Source organism: Falco cherrug, chromosome 1 (genome assembly GCF_023634085.1).
Source record: "Falco cherrug isolate bFalChe1 chromosome 1, bFalChe1.pri, whole genome shotgun sequence".
Taxonomy (NCBI): domain Eukaryota; kingdom Metazoa; phylum Chordata; class Aves; order Falconiformes; family Falconidae; genus Falco; species Falco cherrug.
The window spans coordinates 120,680,250-120,700,908 of record NC_073697.1 but is presented as its reverse complement, the minus strand read 5'-3'; the positions used below and the strand labels follow the sequence as shown (position 1 = coordinate 120,700,908).

Sequence of the window (20,659 nt, the reverse complement as noted above, 5' to 3'; positions counted from 1 at the left end):
GCCAGGAGGAGAAAAAGAAATAAGAAAGAAAAGGTTGGCCTGACAGTTCACCAAAAAAAATATTAACAAGCTGCATTCACATCCTTTAAAAAAAACAAAACAAAACAAAAAAACCCAATCATGGACCTTCCCAAAGCAATCACATTTGCAGCAGTGTTTACAGAAACCAGAGATACTCCTCAGTGTCTGTGCAATGTGTTTTTAATGGTAGGTCTGCAACAATGGGGGAAGAAGGGCTGAAATACATTTGCAAGAAATGCTCCCCATAAACGAATTCCTAGATTTTTCAGCCTGTTAGTGGATAAATTTAGGGAATAGCTGCGTACACTGAAGCAACTCAGCGCAAATGCTGCACCCAGCCTGTGCGTGCAACTTGACATCCACAGTGTTTCACAAGAGCCCAGGCTGCTCTGAGCCCGCACAGCCCCACCACAGCTCAACCCTGGCAGATCCCTTGCACCCAACAGCTACAAATGCTAATTAACCTGTAACAGCTAGGGCTCTTTAATGAGGTGCTGAGCAAGCCTTGGCAGAGGGCTGCGTGGAGAGCCAGTGCACATCCTGCTGCCTCCCCCTTGCTGGACACTGCCCATCGAGAAGCGACATTCCCAGCCTCTACACCCCATCCTGGCAGCTTGAAAAACCCCAGCGTGTGAGACAGGATGACGTGACCCCAGGCGCAGCAAGGAAACCCAGCGCCAGCAGATACCCTACTGTGAAACCATCTTGCCTGCAGCGAGGTAGTTTCCAGCCCTCCAGCCCTAAGCACCTCTTATTTTCCTCCCCCTTCAGCATCCCAAAGCCCGTCAGATATTTGACTATTAATTCAAATATTTTTTCCTCCTTAGACTTGCTGTTCTCATAAGAAAAAAAACCCACAACCTGGGCAGCGTGTGCTTTCCCCACCTTCATCAGCCTGAGAACACCCCACCAGGCTGCACTCCACACGTTACAAACCTGATTCCCGCAAAGCCCCGGGGGTCCAGCAGCCCCCGAGCCCCCCCTCCCCACAGCAGTGGGTTCACCTCAGGACAAACCCCACCGCCACCCCCCAGAACAGAGATTTAACGCAAGGATGCTAAAAAACTACCCGGCCCGTTTCCATGGGTACGTGAGGCACATGTTGCTATGTGATGTTCGGTCCGTTACCATGGAGACGGCAGGGATGTCACCACACAGGGTTTATTAGTTGCCATGGCTATTAAAAGGCACTTGTCCTCTGGGGACCTCCAAGGACCAGGGCCACCAGCTTCCCCTGCACCTCTGGGATGGCACCAGCTCCCTGGGAGCCCAGTGGGGACCTGGCCATGCAGGTGTCCAGCACCACCCAGGTCCCTGAGGCCACAGTGATGAGCACCTCCAAGCTAAGACAAAGAGGGAGCCCAGCCCCACGTTTTCCCATGGAAAGCATCACCACCCCACAGGCTACCGTGTGCCCCAGCCCGTGGGGTGCCTTATCCATACACCAGCAGAGCGTTCCAGCAATGGGGATTTCTTGGTGGGGTCACAGCTGACAGACCCTAACCCTGGCACGCAAGGCGAGCACACGGGAGGGCCCAGCTGCCATCTGCCCACTGAACGTTGTCATCCCTCCCATTAGTGCAGCACAGAGGGTGCATCTTTGCCCCACTTTGGAGATGACTGTGATCAAAAGCACGTTATTACCAAGCAAAAACACAACGGGACTCAGCCCTTACAGACAAGGTAGTACTGCAAAATAAATAGAAGAGCTTCATCCACTCCAGGGTCCTGCGGATAGCCCTAACTTGGACTTCCACGTGGGGAACTGAAGCTAAAGAAAGATAATATAAAAAATAATTTTAAAAAATCCTGATTTTTGCTGGGCTTTATCTAGGATTAGACACCCCACTTCGCTGCGGGCAACAGCTTTCTGGTTCACCCCTGTACATGCTTTGCATGGCTGCAGCCGTCAGGGCACCGCGAGAGAGTCCGACCCTGAACAAGGTGCAGAGCAAAGCTCCCGTGGGACCATCGGAGACCACAGAGCTGCTCTCTCAGCTCTCACAGACCAGCACAGCACCAGCCTGTAGATTCATTCAACACCTCCGTGGCCAGATTTTCAGCCCTTCCCTCCCTCCTCCTGCCTTCCTCAGCCTGCTGCGAACAGCCACACAGCGCGGCACACCCCCTGCCTGCTATTTCCGAAGCCCATTTCTGCAAGCATAAAGAGATCCTTACTCCCTTCCCCAGCCCCTGCAGACACCTGGGCTACCAGCCCCCAGAGCAGGATCTGGCCCCCAGCAGCTCCCAGGTATTTGTTTCACACCTCAGCTCAGATAACAACCCCGTCTTCTCACCAACTGCATTCCAGGAAGGGAAAGACAGATGCAAGAAAGCCCTGGTGTGTGTTTATTTTTTCCCCGCTTTAGACAGGCCCAGGCCCCTGCTGCAGAGCCCCTGCACTGCCTGTCCAGGACCACATCTGAATCCATCCCTATCGGATCGCAAACTGCTTCCCCAACAAGCTCAAAGCGGGTCTTTATGTGGCCATATAAACCTCCATGGAAAATACAAGCTTTATTAAATAAATTAAAGGTATTATTTTCTCATCATTTTGTTGGATTTTCTAGGAAGGATATAATTTTTCATTTAACTCCATTGGACAAAAAAAACCCACAACTGAAAACCTATAGAAAGGTATATTACCCTGTAGCAGAAAGTTAGATTCCTCCTACATAATACTATAGGATGATTTAAATAGAGCATATAGGAATATAACATGTTATTAAATTGTATAGTATCTTTCTAGAAAGACCTACAGTATAGGATTCTAAAAATTACTTCCCAAACCTATTATGTTTCAATCTAGCCCAGCTGGTTTCCTTTCTATTACATGCTGCAAGACTTTTCCTGAAAGGTTAGGATTTTAATTGCGTCGTGAAATGCTGCCGTAATCATGCCCCAAGAACAGCTCCAAACTCCTCCGGACATGACAAGCATGACCAGGAAATGCCTGACCTCAGGGCGGGATGGATGCAGGGATGGATGCAGGGATGGATGCAGGGATGGATGCAGGGATGGATGCAGGGATGGATGCAGGGATGGATGCAGGGATGGATGCAGGGATGGATGCGACCCCACCCTCCCCCACAGTCAAAAAATACCCTTATTGACAAAGGGGAGAGGGGCCCAGCTGGGGCAGAGCTTGTCCCAGCCCCTTGTTTCATAGGTACAAAGCAATTCTGTATTTCAGTTTAACAGTTCCCAGCCCTCTCCCAGCACTCACTACCCCAAACATTCAGGGGGTTCAAACAGGTGCCCCAGTATCATGCATCCATCCTCTTCCCCCTCTGCAAGAAAAAGAGTTAGGGATAGAAGTTGCCTTTAGCTGTTGCCATAGAGACTCTCCAGCTCCACAAAGAAACCCCAAATCTTGTCAAAAACGGAAGAATTTAAGATTTTAATCAGTGAGAACGCACGGGAGGCCAGGAGCATCAATGCACATCCTTGCCTTAACAGTCTCTGGCTTCAGATGTGTTTGCCCCTCGTTTAGTAGCATCCTCAGAGTCAGCCAGCAGTGGAGACGGAATGAGAAGAACGAAAGCAATGAAAACCTTGTCCGCTTTCGAGTTTTTTCTCTCTCCACCAAAGCAGCCACTCGCTGGCCAAGCTGATTTCTGGACCAATAACCCACTGGCCAAGCTGTTTGTGTTCCCGTTTCCTTCATCCACCGCCAGAAAAAGAAAATAAAATTCAACAATACAAGCTAGGCAAAATACTTCCCGGAACTATGGCTATTTCTCCCATAAACTTCACCTCACAGTCGGCGTGGCCAGCAGCGGGGGGAGGAAGAATAAAAATAAAATCCCAACTCCTAGCACCACGAGATGTTTTTGTGACTGTCTTGAAATTGCTCTTTTCTGCCACATCCTCCACATCTACTCCTGACCCGACTTCCACCGTGACCACAAATCAAACACCGTGGGATAAACTCACTGCTCTGGCATTTTCGCTGCTTGGCAGAGCCCCGGCTCCGGCCGTGGCCCCTGGCTAAGACAAACACTGCTGGGAGCACGCTTCGGTGGCTGCCTTTCGCCTGCCAGCCCCGGTGGCATGCTGCGGCATGCCGAGGCGGCCGGAGGTTCCTATTTTACCACCGTTTAAGACTTGCGGTGAGTTTGGGAGAGTATGGCATCTGTCAGCGGCTTGGGGATGGGGCAGTGGTATCACCAGGCAGTGGGATGCTGGGGATAACCAAAGCCGCAGCATTGGGGAAAAGCCTCCAGTGCCAAGGGGTGTTGTGTTTCATGCCTGAGGATATGAAGTTTGAGGAATACCAAAACAAGGAACTTCAAAAAGGAGCAGTATTGGCCGGGGGAATATTGTTGTATGAGCTCAGCCTCTTCGGAGCGATGGAAAAAATCACGCGCTGGCCCCGAAGGGATGGCGGTAGGACTCAGTGTGCGGGGGCAGAGCCGAGAGACATGCCACCAGCATCCACCCAAGGGGCCCAGAGGGGAGCTGGGGGGGATGCAGGCACCCATGCCAGCAATCTGCAGGTGGGGGTGCTCCCACACACACCCCAGCATCCCGAGCTGCTCCACAGCCCCAAAGCTGGGGAAGGACCCAGACCTGGGGGCTCAGGCAGGTGGCCCCACAAGGCCCCTGGCATGCTGCCATAGAGGCAAGCTTGCTGTTGGCTTGTAGCCCGGGCAGGCTGAGGTGTCTCTCCAAAACCTTCCACCACCACTACCGAGTCCCCATCTGCTCAGCTTCTCAGCCAGCTCCTTGCATTTACCTGCGGCTGCACGCCCAGATGCCCACCAGGATGAAGGTTTGTTTGCTTTCTGCTAACCCCATCCCTCCCAGCGCTGGGGGATGCAGGATGCATCCACACCACCATCAGCTCCTCCAGAAACCAAGAGATGGGTCAGGACCTGGCTGGCAAGGAAGGTGCTGGAGGGATATGGTGCAGATGGGGAGTCACATGCTAAAAGAGCCACTCCAGCACCAGCTCATCTTTGGAAACAAGATTACTTTGGCTTGAAGGTCACTGGGAGAGGAATTCTGTGACTCCTTGCTGTGCCTTTCCTCTTCTTCCATCACAAAAGCAGGTTTCGCCACCACGCTGCCATACCCCAGGCTCTGCTCAGCCCACAGCAGCTATGTGTGTACATACACACCCACAGTGTGCCACCCTACCCTAAAACTGTCCCCAAGTCCCCCAGCTGCCCTCAAGGCTGCTGCCAAGCTCAGGGCAAGGGCTCAGGGACCCTTGCTCCTCCCAGCTGCTCCCATTTTGCTCTGGGCTACAGCAGCCAGGCACCCACAGGTGCAGCCAAGCACCTGCATGGCCTTGAGATCCAGGGTTGAGGCAGAGGGTACCATCTCCTGTCCTCAGATAAAGGCTACGGGTCACTCCGGCTCAGATTCACCAAACGTAGGGAAAGGCTCCCAAGCACCCGGCGCTGCCCGGCCCCCAGCCCTCTCCTGCGCCGCCCCATCCCCCTTGAGCAGCTCCCTCGCCTGCTTTCTCTCTTGCTGTGCCTGTGTGTGGGTGTATTTGGAAACGAGATCTTTCCAGCTGAACTGCAAAATGAAATGCAGAGATCACAACTCCTCGAATAGCTCCATCGCGCGCACGCGCACACACACACACACCCCAACCTCCATTCTGCCCCCAATCCAAAACCCTGGCAATAGTAAAATAAAAAAAAAAAAAAAAAAAAAGTGGAAAATCAAGGTATTCAGCAGCTGAAAGGAGGGGATTTGGGGGAAAGGAGGAGGAGGCACAGCAAAGTGCTTTTGGTGCATCCCTTTTTCCCCCCAGTTCACCACCAGCTCTGCAGCTTGACCATCACTTGCCCACCCCTGCGCGCTCCTGGAGCCAAGACAACCCAGTTCCATGGGGCTATGAGAAGAGAGGAAACAAAACCCAGCAACAAGCCAAGCCCAAAACCCAGCTGCGATACTTGAACATCTGCTGCTGGAAAAGCCAGAGTCCATTTACCGAGATGAAGGCAAAAGCGTTTCCACGCTCACTGTGGATACCCTGCGCTGGCCTTGGGCTCCTCCGCTGTTTTCCAGCCAGGTAAAAGGCAGGATTTCCTTGTGCTGCTGCCTCGGGTGGTTTCTGAAGAAGAAGGGGTTTCGATTTGCCCACATCGAGGGCAATTGCTGCCGCAGGAGTTGTGTGTCAGTGGCTGGAGGGGAGAGGAAGGGGCTGCAGGAGGGAACAGGATGTGCTTCATCCCAAGGGATGGACTGGCAGGGTGAAATAGCAGCATCCTAAGAAATACCCTCACCACAGCAATGCCTAATGCAGGCAAAGAGGTGCACCAGAACCTGGAGCAATAGGCAAGGGGGTGGGAGCACTGCTCACCTGCCCTAGGGACTTCTCTGCTAACACGGGCTGTGACAGCAAACAGGATCAACGTGCGCTGCCATAAGGAGAGTCACACAGGCAGCGAGTTATCCCCCGTGTGAAACAGAGCCCAAGAGGTGGGAAGGAAACACCCGCCTTAGCTGGAGGAAGGACAGACCGCCACAGCGCAGCCGCCCAGGGATGCTCCAGCACCAGCTCCAGCCTCACGAGGGAACCATGACAGGTCAGCCCGGCCCATGCCATCACCAAACCATGAGTTTCCCAGGCTGAGACCCCACGTGCACCCAGAACACATGTGGGTACAACAGGCCCAGGACACCAAGAAGCCCACCTGCCCGGGCACGGGGCATGCTGAGCTGCAAAATGCCCCATCCCAGCCCACAGCCAGCACTGCTGGGGTGCCTGGGGTCAGCATCACATCCAGACTGGAGCACCTGCATGGCATCAAGGGCTGAAAGAGAAGGTCTCAATCCCTGCCCCAGGCTCATGGATACCCAAACCCCTTGGCCATGGCTATTGAGGGGCACACTGAGACCCCCCAGCTCATCTCACCGAGCCATTCTCAACCCCCAAACAACTGCCTAGGGGAGAAAAAATCCCTGGCATAGAGAAAACGGGAGCAGATGAGAGTAAGAGGCTTCATCTGCGATCCATCTCAACTCCAGAGCTGAGGAGCATCACCTGCGCCTCTTCTCCAGGTCAAATCGGGCTCCGCACCCTCCAGCACCCAGCCAGCCGGGGGATTACAAACAATAAAACGATTTATGCAAGGCAGAGGCCCTCAAGATTTATGCCATATGCTCACAGTAAAGTGCAAACACATTCCCCTCCACACGTTGCCGAGTCCTTTGTCAGAGGAATTTGGATTTTTTGACCCCAGAAGTCAGGATGAGTCTCCAAAGGAGCATCAGAGACAGACGTGCACTGTGACCCCCAAGCAAATTATGGTCTCAGGGGTATATCCTGAGACGTATTTATAGTCCTCCAAAGCAAGATAAGTCAATAACCACATACAGTAGCCGTTACAAGTCAGATACTAATTTAATTCCTCTCCTCCCTGTCTGCCCAAATAAGCATTAATTCAATGGAGCATCAGGGCCCCGTTATTTATCACTCTTACTGGGGTTTCTCTTTTCTCCCAGTTCTACAATTGCTACAGCCAGGCTACCTAGACACAGTGCTTCCCAAATTAAAGATACTCTGCATCCAACACAGGCAGAGGACCACCAGCCTGGACCTGGGTCTCATGCTATTAGCAGCTAACGCAGATGCGGAGGAGGCTGGTTAAAGTGCAGCCCATCAAATGCACTTGAAAGCCTTATTCAATCCACAGCAGAAGGAACATTTTATTCCTACGGACCCGGGGGCTGAGCAGGAGCAAAGACATTTGCTCCCTCCTGCAGGATCCGGCCAACCCAGCCCCGGGGGGCTGCGCCCCCACCAAGACAGCGCTCCCCATCATCCCCCCTGCCCTGCCCCCCCCCGAAGCTGAGTTCCTCCCTAGTCTAGTCTCAACCCAGAGCTAAAAATGAACCTTATTCATGATTAACATCTATATTTGCATAGCGTGGCTGGCAGCTTAACACCAAATAAATGTTTTGGCAGAGGGAGTCACAGGCATGGGGGCGAGCTCTGCCCTCCAGAAGGGAGCTTCAGCCTTGCCATGGGCTAACGAGCACTTTCTAATTGAATTAACAAATCATTAACAAGTCCTGTTGGCCATGTGGGCAGGGGAGGGCCCTGCCTTGGGCTTCTCTGGCCACCAGCATCTCTGGAGTGCGGAGGCAGTCAATAACACCGTAGGAGGAGTGAGTGCTAAGCCTGGCCTGATTAAGTTATGAATCACAGGAAATCCTGAAGGCATAAACCCCCCAGGGCGGTCGGGCTGCCAAGGTGGGTGAATCCCTGTGAATCCCCTCAGCCAGATCCACCGCCACCAGCTGTGGGTTTGCCTTCAGCCCTGGGGTTAGAGAACATCTCGAGGCTGGTTCGGTGGATGCACTGGGGGAAATCTCTTGGAAAAGATCCAAATTAGAGATAAATATCAGGATGCTTTGCATCAGGAACCCTATAAATGTGGGGCTAGCATCTGGATTACAGTGAATAAATCCCCTTTTCTTTATAAGCTTGCCTGTGCCAAGCTCCCGGCTCTCACCCATCACCTGCCTTAGCATTTTGTTCCCATTTTCAGCCCTCTCCTGCTCTCACCCCTGGGGTTTTTATCCCAGCAGAGCGAGCGAGAAAGCCGGGAGGACATGAATGACTAAAAAAATAACCAAACACCCACCAAAACACAAAAAAAAAAAAAAAACCAAAACAAACAAAAAAAAAAAAACCCACACCAAACAACAGCCAGTCCAGTCTGCCTAGGAAGCACATTAAATATCCCGACCAAAACCACGTTTCAGGCACAGGAGCCAAACCAATAGACAATTTCCATCCACTTGTGACTAACCGGTGAACTTCTGAGGGTTGAGTCACGGGCACGTCCCAATCCCACACACGTGTGTGTGGCCCCAGCCTGGGGCTCACACTGGGACCTGCCCGGCCGTGCTGCACCTCGGGCACGTGATGCTGTTCCTGGCACCCCGACAGCCCCCTTCCCGTAAGGCAGTAACCAGCGCCATGGCAGTCATCACTGAGATCAAGCCTGAAAATATCTCACAGCAAATATTGAGGCTGAAAAATGTGCTTTTTTTCCATCTGCTCGAAGCCTCTTTGCTGGGGCTTTGGTAGGAAGCAGATGTGAGAGCATCCCAAAGCACGATCGGTCGTTACTCACCATTATATAAAACCATGAGAATTTCCTCCTTTGTTTTCTTCCCCCCCACCCCCCCTCCCTCCATTTCTTAGCACCAGGCCAGATTCCTGGGTGAGAGGCCAAGGCTGGCAAAGGCCAAAGCCAAACGAACCCAGGTTGGGGGAAACCTCCACACGCATCACCAACCAAAGGGAATATTTCACATCTAGGTCGTTCAGCAGAGAGCCAAGGTGCCGGGGAAGGGAAAGCCATGATCTGGCCTCATAACAAACCCAGAAACACTCAGGCCTCCTAATTAACTAGGAAATTAAACTCCCTCCAAACCACAGCGAAGCTTCAAAGCCCTCCCAACCTGACTCCGGATGCTCCTTCCCCGGTTCCCTGTGGATGGCCCCGCTCCCCCTGACCCTCCTCCCCATCCACAGCAGCCAGCAAAGCCGCCAGGGGCAAAGGCTCCCCGGGGCTCCTCTTCCAAGGGAAAATGATTTCATGATCCAAATGAAAAAGCCATCAGGGAGGTTCATTTTGGCCAAAGGTTTTGCTCCCTCCCAGTGAAACGGTAGAATGAAAAGGAGAGCCGAGCGAGACCTGGGCAGGGAACTTGGGGCAATCAAAAACCTGGTCTTTTCTGTACGGAAAAAGAAGTGAAACAGAGTTTAAAGTAAAAATAGGAAAGAATCATTTTTCAGCACGACGCCAAAATATCTGCAGGGGGTGTGGGGGGAGAAGAAAGCAGAAAATTTTCTATGCATCATAAAATCTTGGGTATTTCCAGACTGGCTCCAACACCCAGTGCTACTGAATGGGGGAGAGAGCACAAAAGCCGATCAAGTTGAGAGCAGCGAGCCTGCATGGATCAGCCAGGAGACATGTCGGCCCCATGGATGAGCAGCAGCTGGGGTGGTCCAGCCCCATCCTGAATTGCCGCCCGCCTGCTTAAGCCCCCCAGCCCCAAGCACAAGGGGCTGGGAAGAGGCTGCGATCCCCTCCCAGCCACCCTGCCTCGGCTCCTGGCCCCAAATGAAAAGCAGGTCTCCGGAGATGGCCCCCCACCCCGCATGGGAGCCCTTGTTCCGGATTTCCTACAAGGAGCCAAAGCAGAGCTGTCCCTGAGGAGAGCAGGGTCCCCAGGCAGGATGGGGCCACCCCTCCCGGCCGGGGCTCCCCGCGCCGGGATGACATAACCATGAACTGCATGAGGCCGAGCCTTTTGTCTGCGCGCCGGGAGAGAGGGAGGGAAAGCAAGAAAGGAAGAAAGAAAGAAAACTTCTGGAAGTCATTACGATTCCTCTGCTCCAGTCTCCTTTTTGGCAGACAGCTTCCCTCTCCCCTTCCCTCCCCCCCAGCCCGCTTCAAAATGCCAGCCTATGATTTTTAAATGAGAAAAAGCTGTGCTATACTCCAGCACTTGGATAAACTCCTACACAAACTTCCAGATGTGACACAACAGCCTGGAAGAGGGAATTCACAGAAGAATCTCCTTAAAAAACACACACACGCGCAGGGAGCAAAGGAAGTGCCTGGCTGCCGGCAGAGCCAGGGGATGGATGGGTCCAGAGATCCCGGGTGAGATGCGGTGCATTACACAGATGAGGACCAAGCAGCTCCTGGCTCTACTGGGGAGGCAGCAGTGAGAGGGATGCTGACCACTGCGCCCAGCTCTGGGAGGTGAATACTGCCCACCACTCCTGCCGAGCTCCCAAAGGGTTTGCGAACAGCAGGGAAGAGCTTCTGCAGATATTTGCCCCCCTGGGAGGAGGGAAATAACCACCACACGCTTGTGTAGCCCTTGCTAAAAGGTGATGGGTCCTGTTTCTCTCTGAGACCCTCACTCAGGAGCTGACAGCAGCCCAGGGACGCACCAGCACCTGCCCTGAGGAGCAGCAGGATGCTCCATCCCAGCCAGGGGTCCAAGGGGCTGCAGGAGCCCCCCAGATGGTATCAGCTGGGCAAGTTGTGTTTCTTATTTACCCCCTAGGAGCCAGCAGAGGCTCAGTCGCTGCAGGAGCATTTCCATCTGCCTAGGGAGGGGTGGGAGGCACCGGCCCGTGAACCAGGTCATGGGAGAGAAACAAGTTCAGGTGCCCTGGGATGGATCAGACACAGGTGAAGCAAACAGATTCCAGGGGCTTTAAATCAAAACAAGATCCATTTTAGGTGCAACCTCTCAAATCAAAGCTTTTTGCTTTGTTAAACTCAAAAAGTGAGGTTGGAACAAATGTACCAAAGTTGAAAGGACACGACGTGCACTCTCTCCTCAAAACACATTCTTTTGTTATCAAAAGAATTATATTTTTAACCCTGTGCTACAGTCAAACCCTTTAAGCAGCAGCATGTGCAGTGGCTGGCTCTCCCCATGTGCTGGCACAGCCGAGGAGGGGGTGAGGACCCCAAGCACCCACCGAGGTGATGAGGGCTCTGCTCGCCCACTGCCCGCACTGCAGCATCCCCATGGGATGCAGTGCTTTGGGAGGCACCGCCGGGCTGGGGAGCCCAAACGGCAGCACAGCTCGGTGGGTTCAGCCCTCGTCCCCACCATGCAGGAGGCTCCTTGCTCCGGTGCAGTCGGACACACGGACATGCCCCTGCAGGACAGCTGGATCCGGCTAAGCTGATGTGGAGTGGCACCAGCACACAGACCTCCAGGGCTCAGGGCGAGCTCAGCGGGTGAGGGCTGACCACCCCCCTTGCCATGGTCAGCGCTGCCCTCCACAGTGCACGGAGCCCCAGCTCGGCAGCTCCAGCAATCCCGTGAGCCAGCCTGGCGCATGCCTCAGCTATGCCTTGGCACGAGGCCCCCAGGGCTCCAGGCCCGCTCCTGGAGGCTGCTGGCCATCTGCAGCTCTGCCGGCTTCCAGGGAGAGCTGGGGGCACTCAGCAGCTCCCCGGGACGGAGCCTTTGATCATCCACCTCTTGCTAATGGAAAGTGAGCGGAGCCATGCGAGGCGACTGCTGAAAAGCCCTCTGGGTTCTATTGCAGACCAAAGGCAGAAGGCAGGGCTGCTTGCTGTGACCGGATCGAGATGCGTTTCTTTCCTAAAGCCATTTTCAAAACCCAAATCCCAGCGACCCTGCAGTGGAGCAGGCAGCCGAGACAGGCGTGCTGCTCCCAGCATCGCCCAGACCTCTCCTCCCCAGCCAGGGTATTCGTGGAGTTGCCCTTTGCCCTTTGAACCAGGAGGAAAAGACGGGATTTCAACCAGCTTGGGGGCACCTTCCAGCAGCTTTTCGCAGCCCCCATGGCCAGCATGCTGCTCTCCAGGCAGCAGCGCTCTGCAGGCAGACACCACGTGGGGGAAGAGGCAGATTTCAGTACTACAATAGAGATCACAGGCCCTTTCAGTTACACTGTTATTTTCCTATTCAGAGCTCTTAATACCAAGCAGTAGCATCCTCCCCACTTTCTCCATCCCCGCTCTTCAATCACTCGGCAACCCGCAAGAAATAGCCTCGTTTCTTGCCTCTGATCAGAGGAGCAGCCTGGCACAGACCCTGCTACAGCCTTTCATCCTCCCAGCCTTCGCAGTGCTTTTATTTTACAAGTGAAAGTCAAGTAACCAGCTTGCCTCCTCTTTACTCCGTGTCCCCCCCCCCCCGCAGAGATGCCTGCTCCTCCTCGCACTGCCTTGCCAGCACGCACACCGGGACACCCTGCCTGTCACCGCAGCCCTTCCCAGCCCCGAGCCTGTAGGTCCAGTACTGTGACCATTATATACATCCCACCCGTGTCCCTGCTCCTTCCCTTTTGACCCAGGTTGTCCTCACCCAGGGCAGAGCCTTTCATTCCAGAGCCACTGGGAACATGTGGGTGGGAAACCAGGCTCGTCCACCCCAGGTCCCCGCAGCACTCAGAGAGGTTTTTGCTCAAAGACCATGATGGAGTGGAAGGGCAGGACACCTTGGCAGGGCTGATACAGTTTTAGAGTTCAAACCCCAAGATTTCAGGCTCTGGAGTATTTCTGGATCAGGACAAACTTTATGACCTCTTTCTTCTAGCCCTGAGGGAGATGAGGAGCAGGAGAGCAGCACAGGTCCTCCCATCTGTGTTCCAGACAGCAAGGGAGAAACCTCCCTGGCCCAGGCAGAGGATGCTCTGAACGGAAACACAGTACAAAAGCCTGACAAACCACCTCAACAGGACTTTGCACCCGTGCTGGACGCTCAGCGCATCAGCCATCACACTCCCTCTAACGCCGCATCCCAGCCTCAGCTACCAGTGTCACACAAGCTGCCTGCACAGGGATGGAGAGCAGCATCCCAGGAGCTCCAGCTGCACCCTGGGGGCACGAGCTGCCCTTCCCAGGGCAAGTGAGGCAGCTGCGGGTACAGGAGCAGCTCCAGCATCTCCTCCCAACACCCCATTGACCGCAAAGTTTATCAGCCAGATCAGAGCACAGCAAAGACCCCTTGCCAAGCCAGCAAGCTGTACATCTCCAGAGGCACAGCTCAAACCGGGCAGCCAGCCTCACCCAGGGAAAGGTAAAAGCCACCTGAGATATTGGCAGAAGCCAGCAAGAGCCTCAAACCCCCCAGGGCCTGATTCACCAGCCACGTGAGCCCAAGCGCTGTCACTCCTCTCCAGGGCAGCTGGTGGCAACAAAGACTTTCCAGCAACATGATTATATGGTTTTAGCACCGGGACACAATTCCTAGAAGATTACAGCCTGAGAAGGGCCACTTTACTGGCCCAGCACACTAAAGGAAAAAAAAATAAAAATAATACATATAAATAAGCAATGGGCTTAGCTCCAGCACTCAGGCTGCAGAGAGCCGAAGGGACAAACGAGATGCTGCTGTGCTGAGCAGCCCAGCAAGTGATGGGACACAGTGTGGGTGCCAAGCTGGCTACTGCCTTCCTCTCATCTGTAGGCTGGATCACCCTTTTTTGTGTTGTTTTTAAACGACCTCCCCCCAATTCTGGGTCAGTGACCCTGAAAACAAACAGCTGCACACAGACACATGCCTCAGAGACCCGCAGCATCGTCCCCCGTGGCGCCGGCAAGCGCCTTTCTCTGTCAGTAAGGAGTGAAAAATTAGCAGCAAGGAAAATCCCTGCTTGTGGAGCTGCACCTAATGCTCATCCCCTGCTCACAGTGGTGCTTGCAGGTGCCCACAATACATCTAATTTTCCAAGGACAAAAGTTAATCTGCTTGTATTTGCAGCCACAGAGAAGACGCTTTTCAAGCCATTATTGAGGTGGAGGATTTTACTGAAAACAGCTAAAAACATGCAGGTGTTAACACCTGCTTCAAAACAACATCATTACAATTGGGGGGGGGGGGGGGAAAGGAGAGACTTGAGAACATTTAAATCAGCAATCATAACTAATATTAGTCATAGTAGGCAGTAAGAACACACTGACTTTCAGCCTGTCGTTAACAGTTCTTCCCAAAACAGAAGGCTTCACAAAGTTGCAAGATTTCCTAAGATGCTTAAATAAATGCAGCTTTGAACCACTTAACTAGTATGAAAAAGATTTGGGGGGAAACTGCTGGGAGTATTCATGACTGGGAAGAGAAATCTTGTTTTTCCCCTCCTGGGGGACATTTTAAAAAAGAAGGCAGCCTGTTTATCAGATAAATCATTACTGAAGCTCCAGTAAAACAATATTCAAAACTCCAGCAGACCCTCACCACTATTCCCGGGCACACCAGCCGCAGCCAAGATGTAATTCCTAACAATTCCCACACACCAGGAACAGAGGACTCGCAGAGGATATTCTGGCCCTCTATACCATGTAACATGTCCTCCCTGCTACCGCACAGCTCTCCCACTCCAGATGTGGGTTTGCTGCCCATATGCGCTCGCCTGCGTTTTGCACAGGCAGAGCAGCACAGACCCGTAACTTCCCATCCAGCCGGGCAGCAACTGCCTCTCCCGCACCAGCCCCTGCTGGAAGCCACATAGCTTCACTTTATTTCATTTTGGTTTTTTTTTTGTTTCTGCAAATAATAAATGGAACTGGAGTTTGGGGATGGTAAAACACTTGCGATGCTACAAACCATGTGCTGGTTGCAACTCAACTTCAAGGGAGGCTTTAAAGGCACCAAGACCGTGGCAAGAAGCATTTTTTCTATTGTCTTTGCAATTTCTCTCTTTTTTTTTTTTTTAATCCCCCTTCTTTTAAGAGCTCAAACTTGACTGAAGCGGCTCGGACGCACAGCCTGTGCCAAAGCAGACAGGGAGTTTGGATGGAGACCAGACACCTTTGCAGGGTCACAGCTCACCCCAGGACCCGGTGAGCAGCAGCCCTTGGCCAATGTGCACCCAGGGGACCATGGTCCCCACCTTGCCCAGACCCCTCCAAGCAAGGAGCATCCCCCAGGGGACCGCAGAGAGCAGGCCCTTCGGCTAGCCTTGCACACTGTGAATTATTTAGGGACCCGGCAGCAAAGCAGCCCCCTCAGCACCACCACCTCCCTCCAGCTTGCACCCCCCTTAAAACCCTCGGGGAAGGAACTGGGGAGCCTAAAACGGGCGAGAAACAGCGTCAGATAGGAAGAACGGTTCTGCAAACCGGGGAGGCTGGGTTTAGGGTCCCCCGGTGTGGCAGGGGGCGCAGGGACACCGCAGGCCGGCCGATCCCGGGGTAGGAAGGGCCACCCAGGGCTCTAGCCCCGAGTCCCGGTGGAGCGGTGGTGGAGCCCGAGGGAGTCAGGGCATCAGCGCGGCGGGGCGGCCGGGGTAGGGGAGCCCCCGCAACCCACCCCCCCTCAGCCCCTCACCCCGGCGGGGAGCGCTGAGCCCCTTGCAACGGCCCAGAAAACTTCCCGGCCGAACACGGGGGAGGGGGCGAGCCCTCCCCAGCCGCGGGGACGGACGGACGGGTCCCCCCAGACCCCGGCTTCTTCCTCGTCACCCGGCGGGCTCCAGCCGGGAGGTGCCCACCGCCCCGCCCGCCGCTGCGGGGGTCGGGGGGGGCCCCGCGGGGCTTACCTCGCCGCCGAGCACCTGCAAAGGATACGGGTTACAGACCAGCCGCAGGCACCAGCTCCGCGGCCGGCTCTCCTGGCTCAGGTAGAAGAAGACGACGGGGGCCAGCGCCGGGTAGGGCAGCGCCTCCGCCTCCGAGTCGCCGCTGCCCGTCTCCCTATCCCCCGGCCCCGGGCGGCCCCCGGCCCCGGACAGGTCATTAAGGCGGATGAAAGTCTTGGCTCTGCCCGGCTCCGGCTCTTCCTCGGCCGGTCGCGGTCCATCCTCGTCCATCCTCCGGCCGGCGGCCCCGGGGGAGCCGGGGCGACGCGGGGCGAGCCGGTGGGGCGCCTAGAGGGGCGCAGCCATGGCGGGGCCGGGGGGCTGGGGGCTGCGGCGGGGCGGCTTCAGCGCCGGGGTGGCATGGCCGGGCGAGCCGCTGCCTTGCCCCCCGCCGGGGCCGGGCCGCCCCCCTCGCCCTGCCCTGCCGTCTGCGGGCTCCGTAGCTCCTCCTCGCCGTGCCTCCGGGGGCCCGAGCCGGGCGAGCCGCGGGCAGGGAGGCGGCGGCGGGGCGGCCCCCGCTGCCGGTGCTGGCCCCCACCCGCGGGGCGGGCCGCCTTAGCGGCTCTGCCTGCCCCCTCCGCGCCCCAACATCTGCCCGGGGCGGGGGGTGCTGCCCGGCGCCCCGGGGACGGGCGGCGGAGGATGCTCCCGCGGGCGGCCGCGCCGAGCCGAGCGCTCCGCACAGCTGGATCCCTCACTCCAACTTCAAGTCCCGGCTCCTCCTCCCCCCGCCGCCAATGGGGACTCGCCCCCGGCCCCTGCGCGCCTCCCCATTGGCTGCCGCGGGTGTCCGTCCGGGCGGCACAGCTGGACGGGCAGGCACGCTCCCCCGGCGCGGCGGCGGGGCTGGACGGGGCGCACCCGCCCGGCGCGGGGTCGGGCCCGGTCACCGGGGCTGCGGGGCGGGGAGGGGCTGCAGCGCCGAGCTCTGGAGGCGGGGGGGGGGGGGCGAGGGGGGGGAGGGAAAGCCCTGCGCTGCGTTAGACGGAGGCAGATCCCGGTGGGACACGCTGCAGCAGCGGGAGGGGGAAGCCGGTGAGAGGCAAGGGCGCAGGGGGATGAAGGGCGGGACCCCCAGGCGAGGGAAGCCCGCCGGGGCCAAGGTGTCGAGGGCAGGAGAAGCCGGTACCGGGAGCGAGGCGTATGGCCGGTAGCCCGGGGTCCAGCGCCCTCCCGAGTGCCGCGGTTCCGCTCCTCGCTGCTGCACCGGCGAGCCCTGCCCGCGATGGTCGCCCTGCTGCCGGGCGCCAGGAGGCTTCCACCCGCCACGGCCCCCACCGCTTCCGAGCGGGGGCAGCGCTGCCGGGCTCGGCGCATGTGGGTCACCGCCCGATACCGCCCCCGCCCCCCCCCAGCCCCCCGCTCCTCACGAGGGGCCACCCCGTCCAGAGCAGGTCGCCCCTGGGCTAGGCGGGGCCAGGGTCGCGGCCAGCAGCACCTAGAGGGGTCGGGCCTCGATTCTGGGGGGGGGACGACACCCGCAACCCCCCCATCGGCGAGAGCAGCGGGTACCCCCGGTCCCCCCTGCGCGGAGGACGCGGCCGGAGCTCCCTCTGCCGGTGCGAGTCCCGGCCGCGACCAGCACCGGCCCCGACGGCGGGGACCGCGCTGCCAGCATCGCCCGTTGGGGGGGCGGTGGGCACGGCCCCGAGGGGCGCACCACGCCGAGCGCTCCTGGTCAGGGGCCACCATTCAGCAAGTCCAGGTAAAGGGTTTTCTGCAGGCACCGCTCATTGGGAGGGCAGACACCCCCTCAGGCCTAGCCATGGCCCCGTTTCAAAACGCTTATGATTTCTTGCCACTTTAGGAATAGCTTTATCACCTTTCCCCAGTAGCCTCCCACATCATATATACACATCTATAAGCACCTCCTTCCCAAGAGCTCCAGCTAGCCCAAACCACCTGCAAGAGTGATAAGATGCTCTTTTCCAACCCAAAACGCCTTCTCTGGGCTGCATTCTGCTGGCCTGGGAGCACACTTGATCTTGGATTCACAGCCTGTGCTGTCCAACCCGAGACAAATCACATGGCTGCTGGCAAAACTTCAAGGCAGCCGGGCTGTGCTGCAGAACCGCGAGAGACAGTGTCCGGGTGAAGGAGGAGACGCAAACCCCACAGCCCCACCATGCGTGGCCAGGAGACACCCCTGCAAGCCCAGGGCAACGCCAGCGTGACAGCACATGGCACGTGTGACACCGGGCGAGTGGAAAGCCCGTGACATGGGCGCTAAGGACAAGGACTCGCATTCCTTTCTCGGGTTTCTGAGCGATTCCCTTCTCTAGATGCAGCATGTGCACCCATGGAGAGGGCAAAGCTCAGCTGGTCTCCAGCCTCTCTCCACACCTGCTGAAGGAAGCGGAGATACCGACACACCAGGAGCTCCCTCACTGCCCCAGCACAGGCTCCCACAGCGGGGGGGGGTGGGGGTGGGTGGAACACCAGCCTTTGCCCCCCCTCTCCCCCCCAGCACAGCACAGTCCATCCAGTAGCCCGACAGCTCAGCTGTTGTACAAATGCAATTCACGGCAAGGTCCACAAACGCATTTGCATGTGCAAGGTGCAGTCTTAGATCAAGCAATTTCCTCGCTACATATGTACAGCCTGGCCACAGCTGCTTTTGATCCGATTCTCTTTGTATCCTGATAATGTACAGAGAGCCTTTGTGTGTCGGTCTGTTTATTTAAATGGATTTGGAGCAAACATTTTTTCAAAAGCTGAAGCTTTGAGCCTCTAAGTGGGTTACCAGATTATATGCTGTCTCCATTTTAATTACATTTGGCTCGTTTTGTTTATTGCATACATTTTCGAGAATTATGCTTGTCGTGAGAATTGAAAACATTTTGGTTTAGAAGATACCTGCCCTATAAAGGGATCCAACATCACACAGGAGAAATGATGCAAACCTTCCCATCTCAAAGAGCGCTCTCCCTCCAACAAGGACAGGAAAAGAAGAAAGGCTCCACAGGACCATATCTCCTCTAAATTTAAAATAAAGCATCCAAACGTCAGGAGGATCAAGCCAGCACCACCAATCTAGCAGTATTTTGGCATCAGCAAACATGGATAAGAGGATGCTCCTGCTAAGGAAAAGCACTTGGTTGTGGATCTCAGAGGGATGAGAGCATGGAGCACAGAGCCTGGCCGGGGTGTTTGTCACCCAGTCTCAGCCAGCAGCAGAGCAGAGGGAGCACCCAGGGCTTTGCTGTCTCACCTCAGGTGGGCAGCGGAGTTAAACCAGAAGCCCCCCAGGCACTGCCCAAGCCTAGCGCCTGTCCATGGGGAGCCCTTCTCACCCACCCAGGGTAAACCAGGGATCTGTCTTACCCAAAGGCACAGGGGGGTTCAGCCTTGGGACAGAAGTGAAGTGATCAACTCAAGGAGAGGGAGCAGCTCCAGCCCGAGCCTGGTGAGAGGGAGCGAAAGCAGCAGAAAGTGACCATGGAGACCAGAGCTACACATTTAGGGACTGGGGATGTAAATGAGAAGAAAATTCAAAACAGCATAAGAAACTAACGAGGTCACATTAACTTCACGCACCCAGTCCTGGACTCCTAATTATACCAAAGATAACACAGGAGAAAGGGATGGGGGTGAGGCAGGGACAGCTTAGGTGACGGCAGGAATACGAGGGCTGTGGTGGTTTAGGAGGGGCAGGAGGAAAGGGGCTCGCCCACTGCAGCATCAGTTCTGCCCCCAACAGCAGATGCGATGCACCCCAAATTACTCAGCAGACCACCAGCAGGGCCAGGAGCTGTGCCACCTGAGGAAGATGAGAAGGAAGAAGAGGCAGCAGCCCTGCTGTCACCCCAGCACAGCTCTCTTGCTTCCCCCCTCTCCCCTTCCAGCAGAGCTGCCCCCACCATTTCAGGGCTTTTCTGGGGGAGCGCAGCCCTGCGCTCTCTCTCTTAGCAGGACTTCTAGGAAAAGCATCATGAGTAACGTCTCACGTCAGCGGAGGAGCTTTAGCCGAGCCGATGCTCACCAAAGGCGGCTCCGGCGTGGTAATGGGATTTGGAGTTGGCTGTACAGGAGCTGCAATGGGAAAAGCCTACATCTGTAACCATTTTAGCGGGAGGCGGATTGAAGACAGCCTCAACGGAGAGGCTCCAATCCGATGGGAACGAGTCACTATTTGTTTTGCTGTTGACATACAGCTGCAGTAGCTGTGGGTGATTTTAATAAGACGGGATAATATTTCTATCAGTTCTGGGAGCTATAGATTGAACCCATATAGGCATCTGGCTCGGGGCTGAGTGATAAATCGCAACAAGATCCAAAGCTCTTCTCATGCCTTGGAACCAGAGAAAAAACACACATTTCATTTCGGATGTCACAGTTTGGGGGTAGAGGCAGGCCTCCCACAACCAATTTACAGGCTCGAGTGTTGTTGAAGAGCACACTGACAGCAGCGAGCCCACTCTGTCCCTGCCCCCGCCCCACCAGTGACAGTGAGTGCTGTGGGATCGGAGCCCTTGCTGTGCGTGGGGGCTCCTGGCTGCCCCCATTAGCGAATCAACCCCCTGAGAAACGCCGTTCACCGTATTTCAGCTGACACAGCTAAAGCAGAGAGACACC

At 56.0% G+C, this 20,659-nt stretch overlaps 1 protein-coding gene across 17 annotated transcripts in view; it reads right to left on the bottom strand.

Moving 5' to 3' along the window:
- The window catches only part of CACNA1G (calcium voltage-gated channel subunit alpha1 G), a 153,497-nt gene extending 136,730 nt beyond the window's left edge, over positions 1 to 16,767 (bottom strand). For all 17 annotated transcript variants that reach the window (XR_008734897.1, XR_008734901.1, XR_008734902.1 and 14 more), the window contains exon 1: positions 16,074 to 16,767. Coding sequence is in view for 13 of the 17 variants with exons in the window: in XM_055725553.1 (XP_055581528.1) it covers positions 16,074 to 16,315 (242 nt within the window). In the remaining 4 variants the exon portion in view is untranslated. The remainder of the gene's footprint in view (positions 1 to 16,073) is intronic.
- Positions 16,768 to 20,659: the final 3,892 nt, after the last annotated feature.